Source organism: Cariama cristata, unplaced genomic scaffold (assembly GCF_000690535.1).
Source record: "Cariama cristata isolate BGI_N322 unplaced genomic scaffold, ASM69053v1 scaffold6952, whole genome shotgun sequence".
NCBI lineage: Eukaryota > Metazoa > Chordata > Aves > Cariamiformes > Cariamidae > Cariama > Cariama cristata.
The window spans coordinates 19,009-36,824 of record NW_009602011.1 but is presented as its reverse complement, the minus strand read 5'-3'; the positions used below and the strand labels follow the sequence as shown (position 1 = coordinate 36,824).

General features: G+C 37.1%; 1 protein-coding gene across 1 annotated transcript in view; it reads right to left on the bottom strand.

The window, feature by feature from the left end:
* The window catches only part of LOC104157264 (sodium bicarbonate cotransporter 3-like), a gene marked incomplete at both ends in the record, with an annotated part of 40,592 nt that overhangs the window by 12,820 nt on the left and 9,956 nt on the right, over window positions 1-17,816 (bottom strand). Inside the window, 9 exons of the mRNA XM_009694547.1 lie at window positions 621-778; window positions 1,373-1,432; window positions 2,218-2,333; window positions 7,813-8,109; window positions 8,143-8,181; window positions 11,086-11,274; window positions 13,484-13,644; window positions 14,590-14,725; window positions 15,973-16,116. Of these exons, the coding sequence (XP_009692849.1) occupies window positions 621-778; window positions 1,373-1,432; window positions 2,218-2,333; window positions 7,813-8,109; window positions 8,143-8,181; window positions 11,086-11,274; window positions 13,484-13,644; window positions 14,590-14,725; window positions 15,973-16,116 (1,300 nt within the window). The remainder of the gene's footprint in view (window positions 1-620; window positions 779-1,372; window positions 1,433-2,217; window positions 2,334-7,812; window positions 8,110-8,142; window positions 8,182-11,085; window positions 11,275-13,483; window positions 13,645-14,589; window positions 14,726-15,972; window positions 16,117-17,816) is intronic.

Genomic DNA, 17,816 nt, shown 5'->3' with positions numbered 1-17,816 from the left:
TGACCTGCTACCTTCACCACGGGACCTGCGTTTTGACATTTTGACCATCTGTGGTAAATATACCCACAGCATACTGATTTTGGAGGGGTGGGTGCACCAGGCTGGATGGCATATTGCAGACTGAAAACTAATTCAACGTGTTAGCTGCAGACTGGTTACCCCAGTATCAATCACGTAGATTTGGGCCTATAATAAAAAAAAGTAAGTCTTTTCACCAGCTAGGTTATTCATATACAAAGTATTTGTATACAAACAGCATAGCTTCAGATTAGACCGACTTTCAGACTTGGTGTCTGCTGTGTCACGCTGAAGGGAATTATATATGTTTAAAATGGCAACACCAGCTTGGAAGACTCATCGTTTTTACTCCAGGTCAGCTACCAGTTTCAACTTCTGCACTTGCTTAAAGCAGCATCATTACACATATTTAAAGCATTCAGAGAATTTTATGGCAGATCTCAATCCTTCAAATTTTGCAGCAAATGACTGGCATCACGTTAAACAAAGTGTACATTTCTTGAGCTTAATAGATTATGTATAAAAATTTACAACTATTAGAGATCTTAAATATTATCATCTTATTGTATAAGTAAAGCCAGACCTTCCAGGCATTTATTTACCGTGTAGGAACCGGAACCTCTGTGAGACCTGAGAGAAGCACAGCAGGGGAGAGCCTCACAAAAGCAATAATAGGTCTTTCTAAAAAATCTACTTCTCCCACTAACACATTTGATGCTTCTGCTCCTGAAGGAATTTTCCTCATGAAGTTCATATCAACCTATTCATACAAAGATGAAACAAGTGTTTATTCCCTTATATTACAGACTTTCTGCTAACAAATGTAAGTTTATCAGTATTTACTAGACATTTATGCTACAAAGAAAAATAAAAAAGCAAAATTAAAAATATCCCACAGTACAGAAAAGACAAACGTATGTAGAAAATGTCAATGAGCCAGCCAACTAATAATAAACTATTTTCTAAGTGTTAGAATTACCATCACCTACTATATTCTAGAAGACTCCAAAGTGCATAACCACCTTTCTAATATTACTTATCATGACAAACATTCCGTGATAGGACATAACTTAACAAAAATCTATGCACAATTAACTAAGGAGAGTTCATGTAATTACACATGGTTTCAAGAATGCAATTAGTTATTTCACAGCTGCGTATTTCAAATATGTCATAATTTTGACAAATAATTCATATGTTTGTTCTCATTCATAAAGAACACGATGGTTGGAAAATCTTAACATTCATTTCTGTACATAATTACAGAAGAGCGTTAGAAAATGGTACAGCACATGAACTCTTGTGTTCACACACACACACAAGCACCAGGTACATCGCTATCTAGAGAACTTACAGATGGCCTCTTGAGTCCCACACCAAGTGTGCCACAACTACAGTGCCAGGAGGCTGACTCCTGCCCAACAGGAGACAAGGCAGGTGTACAGAAGGACAGGCCAAGCAAAAACATAAAAACTGTGACAGAGGAGCAGGAATATATGGCACTTGCCATCATTAGATGAGAACTACAGCGTAAGGTAGCTTTCCTTAAGCATAATTGTTTAACTTGGCAAACCAAATTTCTTACAGTGTTTCACAGTACAGATGACACTACAGACTGAGTTTTATAGTAAAAGCCATAATGGAACTTGTCCAGCAAATTTAAATTATGAAAGAAATACAAGGGATTTACAGTATTATACAAGATTTCCTTCAGAAACTGGTATTATATGCTCCTAATGATTAAGATGTACAATAACTTTTGTACAGCAAACTCATAAAACATATAAAGCAAATCCCCTTTAAAAGCCCTCTTAAAAAGTCAATCCCAGAAAAAAATGTTAGAATACCATCTACAAAATTGTTTTCATAAGAGTCTTTATAGCAGATCTGAAAATATCTCCCTCTGCATGAGAAAGTACAGCAGCTGCAGTCTTGAAGTTACCAAAATACTGAAAAGTTCATCACACGAAACAAAGTTCAGTCCCACCGGGAAGAGTTTCAAGACATTTGACACATTTAGCTTACGCCATATTCTGACATTTGTACGTACAAGTTATGTCTTAGTACATATGTCTTGTGTACACTTGTACGCATGCATATATATACATGTCTTAGTTGTAACTAAGAGGGAAGTTACAACCCCATTTTTTGTGGCATAATTATTTTGTGCTAAACGTTAAGGTAGTTAATGTTATTTACCTTACTAAAATCAACCGTGCTGTTTTCTCTGCTTCCTCCTGTCCCAGTACCTTTGACATCTCCACTTTTCCCAGTGTCTAAATTTCCAGGTGCTGACTGCGGAGATGCTAAGAGCCCTATATTAAAACAAAGGAGGTAAGTTCAAAACAGTGTATGAAGTGAACTGAGCGTGAAACACTACCGAAACTCAACGTGGCAGCTTGCTTAAAGCAAATGTGCAAGTTATTCAGTAAGAGTGCCCTACATTAGTATCATAAATGCAACACTAACAAGTCGCTGTGTTGTCAAAATAATGACATAATTAAAAAAATTAACATGAAGTACTGCCCAAATGATGGCCATTTGCAGAACAGTCACCAGACAACAAGAGCTACTTTAACTGCAAAAAAAAAAAAAACAACTGTTGATATTTTAATCATAACTGCTCTAGTAGTTAGTCGATAGTATCTTCACTATACCCAGAAGTCCTCAAACACAAAAAGCAAACATCTCTGCTGTCTAGTCTGTGTAGCGGTTATTTCAATTGTAAAAAGTCTCGGCAAGCCCTCAGGCTACAACTACAAGGAATGACACCCTGGTAGTTAACTAACTTGTACAGGCAACTAGCGTACCACATGAAGGACAGACAGCTTGCAAACCATGATTTCAATCAACAGACCAAAGCTCCAGCTATTGATCTGACCAGATGTTCCTATATGAAATGGTCTCTCTAACACATCAGCTAAAGAGACAGGTACAATGAAGTTACTCAAGTTAAACGTATAGCTTCCCTCTAATGTCTGCCCCAAGACACAACCATTTTACGTACCTTGCTACACTACTACCAACACTGAACTGCAGGTTCAGTGAAGGCTGCAAAAGGCAAGTAACCCAGGTGTTCGTACACACCGAACCCCACGTTGCACCACGGTTACCGTACTCAACTATCATTTAAAAGCTGGTCTAGGCATGCATAACCAAGCCCAAATCCCATCTTTTGGATTACAGAGCTTTTACCTGTTACTTTAACATGCACTAGAAGTGCATTTGGCCTTGCCTGTCTACACTAGACCTTTTAGATGTGGTGATAAAACATGCTTTAACATGCTTTCAAAACCACATCTAGACAAAGACTAAAGTCTAAACATTGTACTACATGCAGAAAGTTTGTATTTAGTTCAAGTATCACTCTAGTCAAGATAAAACTGAAGTCCTCACTGGTTACCTTTTGGCTATTGTTCTATCATAATTACTGCTGCATAACTGCCTGCATCCCTCCATGCTGATAATTTAGCAATTTGACACTTTTTAGCATTTCAAATGACACTTGAATTCACTTTGATCCTCAAATTTATTTCCAAAAAACTCTTTCAAAGAGCCATCATATCAATGGAAAACATGCAAGTCCAAGCTTTTACCATTAATTTTCATTCTTACAGTTCATAGAGATTTAAGTGATGTGGGTAGTTTTTCCTGAAGAAAAAACCAAATGAAGTTAACAAGCTGTAATTTCTTTTGTGAATCTTAACATGCACAAGTAATTAGCTACCACTACAAGTACTATGTTCAGTTAGCTAGACCAAAAACAAAGAAAGAAAAAAACACCAAAAAGAGAAACCCATCACGTTCTACCCTTCTGCTCCAAGATGTATTTATTATTCACAAGAATAACTAACAGCAATCAACCACCTGTGAAATCAGCTGTTCAAAGTATTTAACTGCCTAGGAGTTGATGTTAGAATACGTTTGTAGAACTAGAAATGGAACAGAAGTATTAAACAGTTGTTGCAGAAGAAGATCATAATATATTAGTTTATACATATAAACTTTTTTCACGTTTTTCCCCCCCTACATAATAATTCAGGTAACTGAAGATCTAAATGACTGATGAAAAATGAGCAATAATGCATCATTTTGCACTTTCCGCAAATGCCCTATGAGCAAGAGCAAGCAGAGACTAGAACAAAAAGCGGAGAGACAATCAAAGAGGAGGATAGAGAATAAAGATTCTACATTAGCATAAACTAGTTTATCACTTCAGTACTAAAGCAATACTAATTCTTTTAAAAGGTTGCCTTCAAAATTTCTCCAACCAGTCACAGTTAAGGTTCACAAGTTTTGGCACTGATACAGGAACATTTGCCTGACCCTAAAGCACCTGTAAACAGTTTTCCTTTCTGTTGGTCTTGCAGCTGGACAGACAGCTGTGCTCACATGAGAACACTCCTTACAGGTTTTCAGACCTGAGCAAGTATTTCCATATGATACCGCATTTCATTATGCGTATCAATCAATCTCACATTTGCAGGGAAATTCAGAATAAAAACTTATCATCTGTAACAGCAAAACATTTTTCCTCTAATCTCACACTAATAAAACAATTTATTTCCTTCCCTTCTCCAGTTCAGTAGATACAAACTCAGAGGCTACTGCTAAAAAGACGACTATTTCATAGTTTTTCCAGAGTTAGACAGAGAAACGCATCTAGTCTTACCAAGCTATCAAGGGGATCAATAAAAATACACACAGCGCTCTTCTTGATGTTGTTAGTTAGGCAGATACCCCACCGGCCTCCTTCAAAAGATGACAGTGGATTGAGTCTTGAGTAAGTTTGGATTAAAACCTCAGTAAGATCACTCAGGTTAATGTACTTATAACTACACCTTCACTAAAGATCATATGCATTTTCTAGCCAACTAACTTCATTTAATACTGTGACCACATAAAAAAAAAATCTAACGGACATTATCTATTGGAAAAAGAAAGCAGAAAGAATACAGACATTTGCCTCGCATCTCTGCTCGAGTAAAAAAAAGAAAAAAAGTTAGGGAAATAAGATGAGTTCAAGACTTAAGCATGACTATTCCAATATAATTACATTTCTACAGGCAAAATTTACGAAATAGAAAACTTTGTATTTAAAAGTCACACCATATTTGTATTTGATGAAATAAAAAACCATTTTTAAAAATAAATTCCAATGCAGCCTTAATGTGGGGAAAAAAAAAAATTTACTCTTAGAAGGCAAATATAGAACCTTTTCTGAATTACTATCTTCCGTAAGTAATTATTGTAAGAGTAAAGCTGTTTTAAATATTATTTTACTCAGTTTTAAAGTACATTTATCAGTGAACGAAAAAGACCCCTTAAAACAGGCAGCTTTGCTGCTGTTCACAGACATTAAGAAAGTTTAATGATGCTGGTGAATTAACAGCGCTCATGTTCAGCTCTGACACAGCTCTCTTCCTAGCTCCACCTACAGAATTCTTTATTCAGCAGTTTCCAAGATGGAAAAACAAAAGCTGATCTTCAACTGATGACAAAAGAAAAAAAAAAATTGTTAAAGAGAAGACTTTGCCTAGTTTATTTTGAACTGATGACTGGCTGATAAAAAGTAAGTGGTAGACTGAAAGCGTTTTCCTCTTCCCTCCTTTTACAGTAATTCATGTTAAAGTCAGTAACCTTCCACCTATTTATAAAGACTAAAAAATAAAGCTTGAATAGCAGAAGGCCAAGGATAGATGAATGCTAAACAAAAGCAAGCCACCTATTAGAAAATTAACACAGTTCCTAATGCTCACAAGAGGCAAAACCAACTCGATCATACAGACATGGAAAAAGTATTCAGGTTGCAATATTCTGAATTACTAGAGAGGTAATACAGACCATAATCTATAGTGGAATGGACCAAGAAGATTTTTTTTTTTTCATTAATACAAGGAAGAAGACTTCCTCTTCAGGGTTCCTTTCTGCCTCCCAAGCCAGATTAGTCCAGTTGCAGCCCTGAAGTCACAGCCTGAGAATGTCTTCAAAGGCATCTCTAAGGAAAATGTGTCTTTCTGTGGTCAGATGAGTTCTTGAATTAAAAAAGGGGGGGGAGAAACCCAGAAAACAAAAATGTCTTCCATCTTTATTGGTGTTCATCTTCCTCTGGAAAGACTTTTATTTATGGATTAACTGGGAAATCATCCCCTTCAGATTTTTCCTTTATGAGAAACATCCCCTTGAGGCACAAAAGCAATCTGAACATGACTTGGAGACTCTGGTGGAAAGCTTTATTAGTGATAATAATAGCATCAAGTACTTGATCTTCATTTGTTTGCCTTCTCTTGGGTTCTAAAGAGCTTGGGTCTGGCATGCTGTCGTTCCTGTCACATGTGTAGAAAAATGAGAACTGGAAAACCAATTACAGCTGTTACATTACTTCTGGTTTTTAATTACCTCTGAAAGATCACCCACAAGAGAAAATGATCTTCATGTGAATTCTCTTAACTTCCCATAAGGAAGTCAGAGAAAGAGTTTTTTGTTTGCTTTTCTGAATTTAAGTAAGGATGGGCCCCTACTCCAACTCAAGACGACAGCCTGACAACATAGTTTGCCCTGTCCTTGTCAGTGACTTGGCTGCAAAATGTGAAAAGGCAGATAACCACAGCCTTTTCTCTGTCAGCATATTTTCACTGCTATATGCAACAGTGTGCTCTTACTTACTGAACAAGTGAGGAAGGAAAGCAAGAACAGCCTCAACCGATGAAAGAATTGAGTGAAATCAGCTTCCCCTTCCCTCCAATACAGATAGGCAAAAAGCAGACTAACCTACAAGCTAGGTTTTGCCAAGATAAATTTCTGGGAAGGAAAAAGGAAAAAAGAAAAAAAAAAATGAGGAGCTTGAAGGCTAAATAGAAAGGTGATTCCTGTAAAAACATGATCTAGGAGAATCCTGAAGTCTCCAAATAGGTGACAATTTTGCAAAAGTAGAAAACTCCGGCAGAATGCAGGAGTTACGAAACATTTCCTAAAACCAATAAACTGTCAGAACTTTCCACCCTTTCTTTCAACTTACCTATACATCTACGTACCTTTTTATATGTAAGAACAGCAGCTTTGCAAGACAAGAAATCAATATACTGCTGAGCTGTGACCTGCAATTATAAATTCTTAACTATCTTGTCCCATTTTGCATATCAAAAGCAACAAAACAGTAATCAAGTGTCTGATGCTGAAGCAGCGCACTAATGGAGGGCTGTCTGGAAACAGTTGTAGGTGACCTGAATCTGCCGGTTCCATCATAAACTACTACTGGTTTTAATGGCCCTGGTTTTTAAAAGCACAAAAGCAAAAATAAAATTGCTTAAAGACTTCATGACACAACTAAACTACGAACCCCACTGATAATCACATCCTTCCTAATCCTTTTCATATTCATCTCTAATAGTTCACCACGTCCTCAGCTGTAGATATCAAACACTGCTTTAAAATATTAATTCGACCACTGACAAAAACAACAAAACAAAACCTGACACGGACTGTAGGTGAGTGAAAGGAAAAGGCCACCATTTTTGACATTTTGCTTATATATTATGTTTTAAAACTATATTCCTTTTTAATTACACAAATGAAGGTTAATTAAAGAATTGTCTTGCTGGCTTTAGTTAAAAGCTAAAAAGTTAAAAACGCTGAACAACAAAACAGTCACAACCGAGAAGAAATAAAACATGCAGGCAGAGATAACAGCTATCATATTCCTTTGTGCCCAAGTTATGTGCCCAAAACATTGCAATGCAAGTGATCCAGATGCAGAGAGCATCACACGTGGACAGCTTAAATTTCAATAGTTGCCTGGTGTTTTGTCAATATTTTCCTCTGTCTTCTTTTCCTGGCTTTCCTGCACTTCTAAGTCCTCCTCAGGTGGGTGGATTATTACTGAAGGAATATCATCACTGGCAGGAGACACCAGCAATTCCTTGCCCTGAAGCAGACTTGGCTGGGCACTTGTGGTAGGCGGGTGGCTGCAGGTAGGACTGGAGGGTGGTGTGTTTTGAGGGGTGGTTACGGGGGTTGTACACCTTGAGGTTGCCGGGGTTCCAGCTCTTGAAGAAGGAAGAAGGTAATTGAGAAGAACTGACAAACGGTTTTCTCCTCTCAGGGAAATATTTGAAGCAGAGAGACCTGTTCGCAAAGAGTGGCGGGAGGCTGAAAGGCCTTCCCCTGAGATAAAACAAATGAAACACCATGAGGCTTACAACAGGGATATACTAAAAAAAAAACCAAAACAAACAAACCCAAAACCAAACCACAAATATGCATTAACAATTTACATAGTAAATTGCAAGCTTTACGGGCCAAAAGCATCATACTCATGCAAGTAAGACAAGAAATGAGAGCAAATCTGATCTCAGACATTAGAAAAATCAAAAAATACTGATGAGTACTAATCAGAACGCCAAAGATATGTGGGAGAAGATATTATCTTAAAGTCAGTAAGATCTGTTAATATAACCAGAAAATAAAAAAAATTGCATCTTTTGAAATTGACTTTTAAATTTCCCTAGAAGAATTTTATTCCAAATTGCACAGCAGCTATCTTTAACGCCATCCAAAAAATACTTTAAAAAAATCATTAGCAGCCAAAACATTACAAGACTTCACAGTTAATCGCCTCCATTATATACAAAGAATTGTTTTAAAAATTAAAATATTTCCAAATTAACATGATCAAATGTATCTAATCGTGTTAAATGCAACTGTCTTCCAATGAAAGTCTTGTTTTAGTAACAAGTTTCCTAGCCAGCTGTACTCTCAATATATATTTTTGAAGAGGGCATGGGGATGAGATACATAGTCCCTTCTCCATTTCTTCTTGCTATGACTTACCAAATACCCCCATTTGCCTAAAACCAAACGCATTTCTCCAAAATCCATCATCACTTTCCTTGCCCTATCCAGTTTCAACGTCTCACTAATTTCATTTAAAGAGAACACAGTCTTGTCGTGGTTCCCTCAGATTTAAGTTTGTCATGGATTTCAGTTCTTCCTTAAAGCAGGAAGAGAGACTGTCTATCCTCCTAGCAGTGCTTCCACTCGAAGGTTTAGCGATATCATTCCTCCCATTTACCATAAACACTTTTTCTGGGATGGCAGTCTCCATGGGAAGAGCACAGATTACTTCTCCTACAATCCCTGAAATCAAAAGCGTGCTGTTTTCACGTACCATGCCATCAAGCAAGGGAACAGCAAACTAGACACGCTTAGTCTCACACATTTATACTAGGCACTACAGAGACCAATACGTTGAACAACCCTAGAATAATTTACAAGGAGGCGCAGAAAGTATGCCCAGGTAAAGGTCACATACGTTTCCCCCCCACCAACAATGGCAGAGTGGATCCCACAGATACAAGATTTAAATTAAGACCGAAAGCCTCAAAGATCAACTATCAAAACTGCAGTGCAGTAAAGACAAGTGGACCAACAGAGCAAACTGGTTGATTTTGTCTATATGAATCACTACAGTAATAACTAGACTCCTGTCAGTGTATCTGTGATGAATCACGAACGTGAGATGTCCTAACACAGACAGGTGTAAAAAGGACTCTAAAAAGTATTACGCACATATGCATGGTGTAAAAAGGAGCCTAAAAAGTATTAAGCACATATGCATGTTTTGTCTACTGGTTTATTAGAGGATAATCACAGGATTACAGAGAAAAAGTAAACCAGTATACAATGGCAAAGAGTTCATCATGTTACATTGGTTTCCTATTTCAGCATACTCCCATATTCTGCTGTAGGAACAGCATTAAGAATAAAATGCACTGGAAAGTGGAATTGATACATGAAAAGTAACTGATAAGCAAGAGATCTCAAAGACAGAATTCTTAGAATTATAATTCGGGATATAGGTGTTCAGGGATGGGTAAAACAAGTTTATATGGGGAATCTTCATGTGTACTGAACAAAATGGGAAAGTCAGAAGTGTTGGAAGATATTATGCTCTTATACAAATTAGTTATATTTTCATTCTAGAAAAAATAATTCTGAAACTATCAGGGAACTATTTAAGCATGCATCATATATTCACTAGCTAGCAAGAAGTATCAGCAAGCTTGGACATTTGCTGGAGCACACTCCAAGTACGTATCGAACTGAGAGCTCCCAACAAGCACTTAACTAAGTGGAACATGTTCTAAGCAATGAGGCATCTTTCAAGACAGGAAAGGCACTTCACTTCAAGGAGTGATTCACGAAATCAGTACTAAGTTTTCACTAGACTAAAAAATTTCAGTTGAAATCCTGTGTGTCTTAGTTAATGCAAGGCAAAAGAAAACAGAGAGAACAGAGATGGAAATAGAGGCCATAAGAAATACACAAATAAAAGTATGATGCTCTGCAGTATATACTGCTATTGGGACTTTGGAACTGGATGTCTAGAGTAAATGCACTGATATTCCAGAATATTTTCAGGAATTTGTTGAATAAAAGATGTGGTACAGCATACAAAATTATGGCAAAATAAGTTTCTTGGGTTTGGGGGTGTCGTGTCCCGTTCCCCCTCCCCGGGTTAGATCCTTCTCTACAAGAGAAGGTAAAAATAGTGTTCTAGCTAAAAGTAATTTCTTCACCATTAGCATAGTGAACAACTTCTGTTCACATTAACGTAACAACACTGGATTAAAACACGGTAATTGTCAGCATCACTGAACTCATGACATGTCCACAAAGTAAATCACTAGTTTAAAGACTGAATAAGCAAGTAGGATCCATCCGACAAACATATAAAGCTATGCCACAATGCTGAAATTCCTCAAACGTTACACATTTCATTCAATCATATCCTAAAACACATTAGGACCGATGAAGGTCTATTTCTATACTTCAAAACAACAATAATGCATGCTATGTATACAAGCAGGAGTAGAATGTTTGAGTAAATTAAAAAATACACAGAAACATCATCCACAGCTACACATAGCACACACTGTTATCATTAGTTCTTTGCTTATCAAGAAGGAAACACTTATCTGCTATTATCAGTTGCATTTTCCTTCACCTCCCAGTGAGAACATTATTTTAAACAGGTTAGAACAAACTGGACGCTATAACTTATCTCACCATTTCGTTCAAGCAAGTGAGGGTCAGAATGTTTCTTGCCTATATCTGCAAAAGACCGAACCAGAGGAATCCGACTGCTGAATTTTTTCTCATTCTGATGATGGTGCCTTTTCAGAAGAGCCTCTCTCACATTCTCTCTTATGGATTCATCCAGCTGGCCCGAAGCAATCATGTTGTCCAAAACCATATCTACATAATAACAACAACAACAAATGAAAATTATACATATAGCTATCAAATCTCTCCGTCACCATACTCAAGCACTGTAGTTGCACCAAATAAGAAGAAAAAAATTAAATCTATTTAAAAAAAAAAAAAAGAAAAGGCTTCTCCTGAGCAAAGTCATCCTCAAGAATCCACAGAAAATTTTCAAAGTGTCACTAAACAAGCAAACATGAGAACAAGTAAAGCACAACATGTGGATCCAAAAGACAGTATTTATTAGTAGCACCATTTTAAGAAATAAAATACTTAATATTTTATAATCGATTGCCATTTACTTCAACTTTCAACGGCACCTCCCTTTCAAATAAAAAACATCTATGTATTCAACGAACCTCTACTAGAAGCGAGCACACACAGACAGACAGACAAGAGAGAACAGACTTAAGACAGCCTTAACCTGGTGTTCCCTATTTCGAACGTATACAGCTATACAAAAGTGAAAGTTACTATAGAATGAGATTAATTCCCTAACTCCTCTGTCACCTTCAGATGCCCTAAGTTCCTGAAGCTCTCTACCAAACTTCACGCGATTCACACACTTTAGAAGAGGAAGTGTAAAACAAAAACTAGTTACATCATCTAAAACTAACTAACCAGCTGCCAAACAACATCAAGTTTCGAAAGGGTATCTCATCAGTATGCTCACACCAGGAAAGAAAGCCTGCGTGTCTGGGAAAATATCTGCTGCGATTTCTTAGCTGACTTTGGTTTTAATTAATTAATTAAAAACAAACAAAACACCAAAAACCAAGAAAACAAAAATCCCAAACCTGCACAAATCAACACGAACCTATGTGACAACTTTTAAAATGTATTTTGCCAGTCTTAACTGATGTATCGAGAACCTAACTGTATTGGTGAACTGCAATTCCACAGCACTTTTCACAACGACAAAGGTTATGGCTCAGAAGACCTTCTTACAAACAAAATCAGATGCAGCAAAGTCTCTGTCAGTAGAGTGCAGTTTCCTTCTGGGATTACCGGCAACACATGGCCTTTTGTTACAGCTTCTCAAAAGGAAACCACACTCTCCCTCCTGAGAACCAAGAATACCTACTAGGTATTCCCAGCTCACAGAAACAAGACAATATATTTGTATGCCAAGGATTGTTATCCTACATGCGTCGTAACGGCACCTAAAATTAACTTGGAACAAATTCATGCAATCTCTTAAGATATCCTAGTTTCAACTAAAATACCTGCTATTAAGAGCACTGTTTACGCAGAATTAAGCAATAACTATTTTTCTTAGGTACTAAGATTATTGCCAAGTTCAACTACTAAAAATAAATTATAAACCAAAACATTACTTTTACAAACCACGTATTGAACACTCTTGCTCAGTAAGTCAGGAAAATAGGAAGGGAATACCAATTTCCTGAGTGAATTTCGAGGATTTCAAAACAAAACAAGGAAACATTTCAAGCACTGCCAAAGTTTTTAATGCCAAAAGACCTCGTCCTCCACATACATGTTGGTCAGCCCTAAGCCTAGCATGATTCCTGAGAAGGCATTCCACTGTGTGGTACCTGTAGCAAGAGATACCAGGAAAATTATGTAAAACTAGTTCAAAAGCATTCAGGCTAAGCAGATATATATATAAAAAAAATATATATATACACACATGAAAAAGTCTTCAAAGCTGATTTTACAGTATCCAAAATGACCGTGTGATTAGTGAGGACACTCAACATAGTAGGTCAAACAACATGTACAAAATTTACTTCTGCTCACCTCTTATAAAGGTGAAAAAAATATCAGATGTGCAACAATCAACTGCACTAATGGCATCAAGTTAGCACCAGCCAAGTTATGATTAATAATTATGGTACTAAAGTGCACAAATAAGTCCTAAAATGTTCTGGCAGATATTTACATTTCATCTGTAGAAACAAAGAACACATTCAGGGATTAGAACATAAAGGCAAGTTCTGGGCCTCATCCTAAAATATGTAATAAAGGAGGTCCTACTCATCCAGTGTAGCTCCTTGTAAGCGATGTTTGTAGGATCAGCTCTTTACAACCAGATGAAGAAAACCGCAGTAAGCATGCACATACCTGTTTCTTCAATATAGTATTTTCAAGAACATAAAAAGACACCACCAAAACCATCTCAACTTATAGATTAAAATTTAGAAATGAAATATTTTTAAAAAAAAAGTTTTGCTGCAACCTGCTATCTCATCTAGTGTGTTTGCTCTCATGTCCAACATGACCGTCCCATTAAGAATACAGCTTCGCAGTTCAAAGAGACTGTGCAGAGACAGAGTTGCTACATAAGGTTTGCTCCATCGATCACCACCATCTTCAACATCCTCTTCAAATTTCAGCCACCTGAAATGCATATACATACACATATTTATATTTCTCCTGGAAGACAGACGATTTGGCAAGCAATCCCATTCCTCCCTGTGGCTTCCGTATGACACGGAACAGGAAATCCCAACAGCTCATACTGGTTTCTATCTTCTCAGATAACCCAACTGACTGACAGCAACAACACTTTTATCAGGCCTTTTAACCACATTCAACTGTCTTAGTTTTCACCCAGTTTGTTTCTTTTGGTTTGAACAATACTCGTTTATTCACAAGTTCTTGTGAACAGTGTGGGATTGTGTCTTGTTACTTGGTTTGCAGATCTCAATTTCACCAGCATTTTAGGATTAGAAAGCTGTCTGAAACACACTGTATACCACGTTTAAGTCTCCTAGGGTGTCAAGTCAGACGTTTAAGAGCTAGGTAATACTAATACATGTAATTATAAATTGATCTTGATCCTGACTTACAGGCATTATGTAAACTGAATTTCTGCAAAAGCTAGCATGCAATAAGGTAGTTAGAAATATCGAACGCAGAAGAATTTATTACAATGTATATGTAGAAGGAAGCAACTTAACCATTGTGGGCCAAAAATAATTGTGGCATCCTGTAACGTTGCACGTAATTAGCAAAAAATTAATCAAATACTACCTAAGAAGAACATATGTAAATACCCAGTTTTCTTTAGGTTTGAGTGAAAAAAAATTGACACTAATATATCAGCAATAATAGAGCAAAGAGAATCCTGAGACTGCAAATACCCTACTCCATGGCTGAACTCCCGTCTTTATAACTAAACACAGTTGTACCTTTCACAATGCTCAGCATGATCAGTTTTAGGAAAGTCAAGACAGCACCAGTAAGACTGAGGGTCTCTTCAGAAACCATATTGATTCTTCCAAAGTTTTGATTTACGGAGCGTGAAGTGAGTGAACAACTCCTAATCTACTTTCAGCATACCTAGCCGTTTCTTTCCATTCATATTCTTCTCCATCCCTGAAGCAAAGTTCATCCATTTCAGTGAAGAGATCATGGGGAATGTGCTCATCATCATCTTCAGTACCCAAGATAAACTGCACTCGTTGGGATGGTGTGTCTTGAAAAAAAGCAGAAACTGAACAATTAAAAGACTTCGTACTTCTGTTATGCAAGAAACACCACATAGCAGTTAAATCCCCTGCTCTCAGTTACAAATATGCAGCACGATACCCTCTTACAAAAGAAACATGGATATTTCTTTAAAAGGAGGTCTTTTTACAATTTTTCATTGTTTCTGAAAACTAAGCATCTGGAAATTTATTTTCACGTAACACAATTAAGTATTTTTAGCTCTTCTATTGATTAACAATATGAAAATAAACATCAACAGCAAAATCGGTAAAAAGGTAAAAATTGATATACCAAAGAGCTAGAAACCTTGTTCTCACTTTGAGTACAAAATAAATCATACCATCATGACACAGACACTAATTAAAGCGGGAGGAGAGGGGTATGGACTAAAACAGATTGACAGAAACAAATACAAATTTTGAAGATGGATGAAACTAAGAACTGCAGGAAAATGGTAAAAGAAGACTTGTCAAAGCATTCCCATTTGGAAACACCTTTGTTTCAGGGAACTGGCCCCATGTAGAACACGGTTCAAGTCACAGAAAGGTGATCATGAATAGCATGGTGGCCACACCTGAAGTAGAACATTGCACCATAACTCTCCCATTCATTACAGTCTAGGGATAGAAGTGGGTTTGAGGTCTTGAAGAAAAACTGCTAAGAGTAGTGCCAGATAATTTCATTTCAGAGAATGACATGACAAAGTCATCATCTCTTGACGATAAGGGGTGGGTCGGGAGGGTGGCGTCTGATCCAAGACTAAAACTTAGGAGGCAGTACAATTCCGTTACTAACAGACAGCAAGAAGGCTGAAGTAAATATTTTAATAGATCATGGATCAAATTACCATGTCAAATGCTGCTTCACAGCTATATTGATACTTTCAAAAAATCCTGAGTGACAGAGGAAGAATAATAAAAGACTACACAATCTGAAAAAAAGGCGTCTCATTTAAATAACAGATTTTTACACTCCAGGCGAATATTACAAAGCTCTAGTCTAAGCTATTCAGCGAAGGCTGCTGAGTGTGTGCAGAGACACCTGGATGAAGTCCAACAGTTTATGGTTTAGATAAAACACGACCACAAAACCCTTGCCTGACTGTACACAGGAAGACATTAATTACAGCGAGAATAAAAGAAACAGCACAAAACACCCAACATTTAAGCAGAGAGTAACTGCTACAAGTTCATTTTCAAGAGACCCCAAGAACTCACACGGCAGATTTCTTACCATACGATGGAGATTCTCGGCCATCCTCTCTGTCGGTTTCTTTTTCTTTTTTTCTCCTGTGATGCCTGTGCCCACGATGTCTATGCCTTCGACGGCCTTGCTTTCCAAATGGGACGTGAACTCCAATATACACAGCTCTGTGGCCTTTTCAAGAAAGTTTAAAAGGACACAATTAAGCAAAAAATGACCTCCTGCCCAAACTTACTTAGTCAAAAAGACAAGGAGTTTGACAAAAAGAAACCCAAAAGCACATGGCAAAACTACCGTTAGTGAACTAATATTAATATGTCATTATTGTCCTTCCCTGGTGTCAAGGAACTAGTGCTATACCCGTTTCCCTGATAAACTGAGTAAGAATATGGCCGAGTTTAAGAACTCAGTTCTAAAACAAGTAACACAGAAACACAAGTTTAACCTGCAACGCTGAAAGAAGCTACTTGATAAACACCAGGGCAAGGGAGAGAAATGAGATGATTTCTATCAGGATAGTCATTATGATGGCAACATGTAATCTCCTAGTTCAGTTTATGAACTTCATTAAGAAATTACCCGTTGTTTACAGTCCGCAAGGAGTTTTCTGTGCTTGAATGAACTGTCAGTATTTCTTCGAGTAGCACGTCACGTATCTAGGTGAACCTGATGTTCAACTATACCATTAATTTGGTACCAGTTCAGGAGCGTAAGAGGAACTTATATTTGGAAATGTATGTCAAAACATCAAATAACTTCTAGAGAAGGTTGGTGGGGTTTTTTTCTATTCTAGAATTTTTTAATAAATTTAGGTAGCACATCCTCAAGTTAATACATACTGCTCTTTAAAACACATACTTTCAACATCTTGTTTTTCCTTTGACCTTTCACATTAAGGCAACACTAGCCTCAACAACTTGGCAAAAGAAATCAATCAACGGACTGTTATGAACATTATTACTACCACGTCTCCTGTAATGGAGTTAGCATATACAATAACCTTTTCAATTCCTTTTTAAACAATCGCAGGAAGAGACATTAACTATAAGCCTGGAAGTCAACACTAAATACTTGGTTTCATACTGCAGAGGAGTTATTACAGAAAACTGACATTAACAAAAGGAAAAGGAAGTGGTTTTCCAGCTCTTAGCGAGGTGCAAATTCAGCAAATTTGCTGAAAAAGACAAGCAAGCCCTAGGAGTTGTGGCTGTACACGTACATGCACCTATATATGTGTGTATAGCACACAAACCAGATTAAGGATATTGAAAAATTCTGGTGATTACAGAGCTTTAAAGAAATAAGAAGTGGCAGCATGTCAAACTTGTTTTCCAAGAAAAGAATCTCCAAGCCCCAAAAAATACACAAAACATTTATAAAGCAATGTTTTTACAATGCAACATGAGTAAAAAGACTAAGCAAAAATTATTACGAATGCATGAGTAAGTTCAACGTTTAATTAATTTGGTCAAGATTCCTTTTCAAATTACCAGACCTGACTCTTGACAGACTTCCAAAATTAGTTTTAATTAGACTCAACTGATTGGCACTATGACCAAATCTGAAATTAAGCATATTAAAAGCTATTTGTTTCCATGTAAGAGTGGAAAACAGATTAATTTATTGAAGCATTCATCAGTCCTATTTATAGGGACAGACTTTTCTTTTGTGAGCCTCTTCCTACAAGAGCACTCAGCCCCTGCCAGGCAGCCTGACCTCCACCCTCCACAATCACCATGCACAATGCCAATTCCCAGAGAAATTCATGCAAATGTGACACCTGAACATAAATCAACGCACTTGATACATAATATGACTATGTGGCACCAGTAACAATGGTCACGTTACTGATACCGCCACGATACAGTAATCTT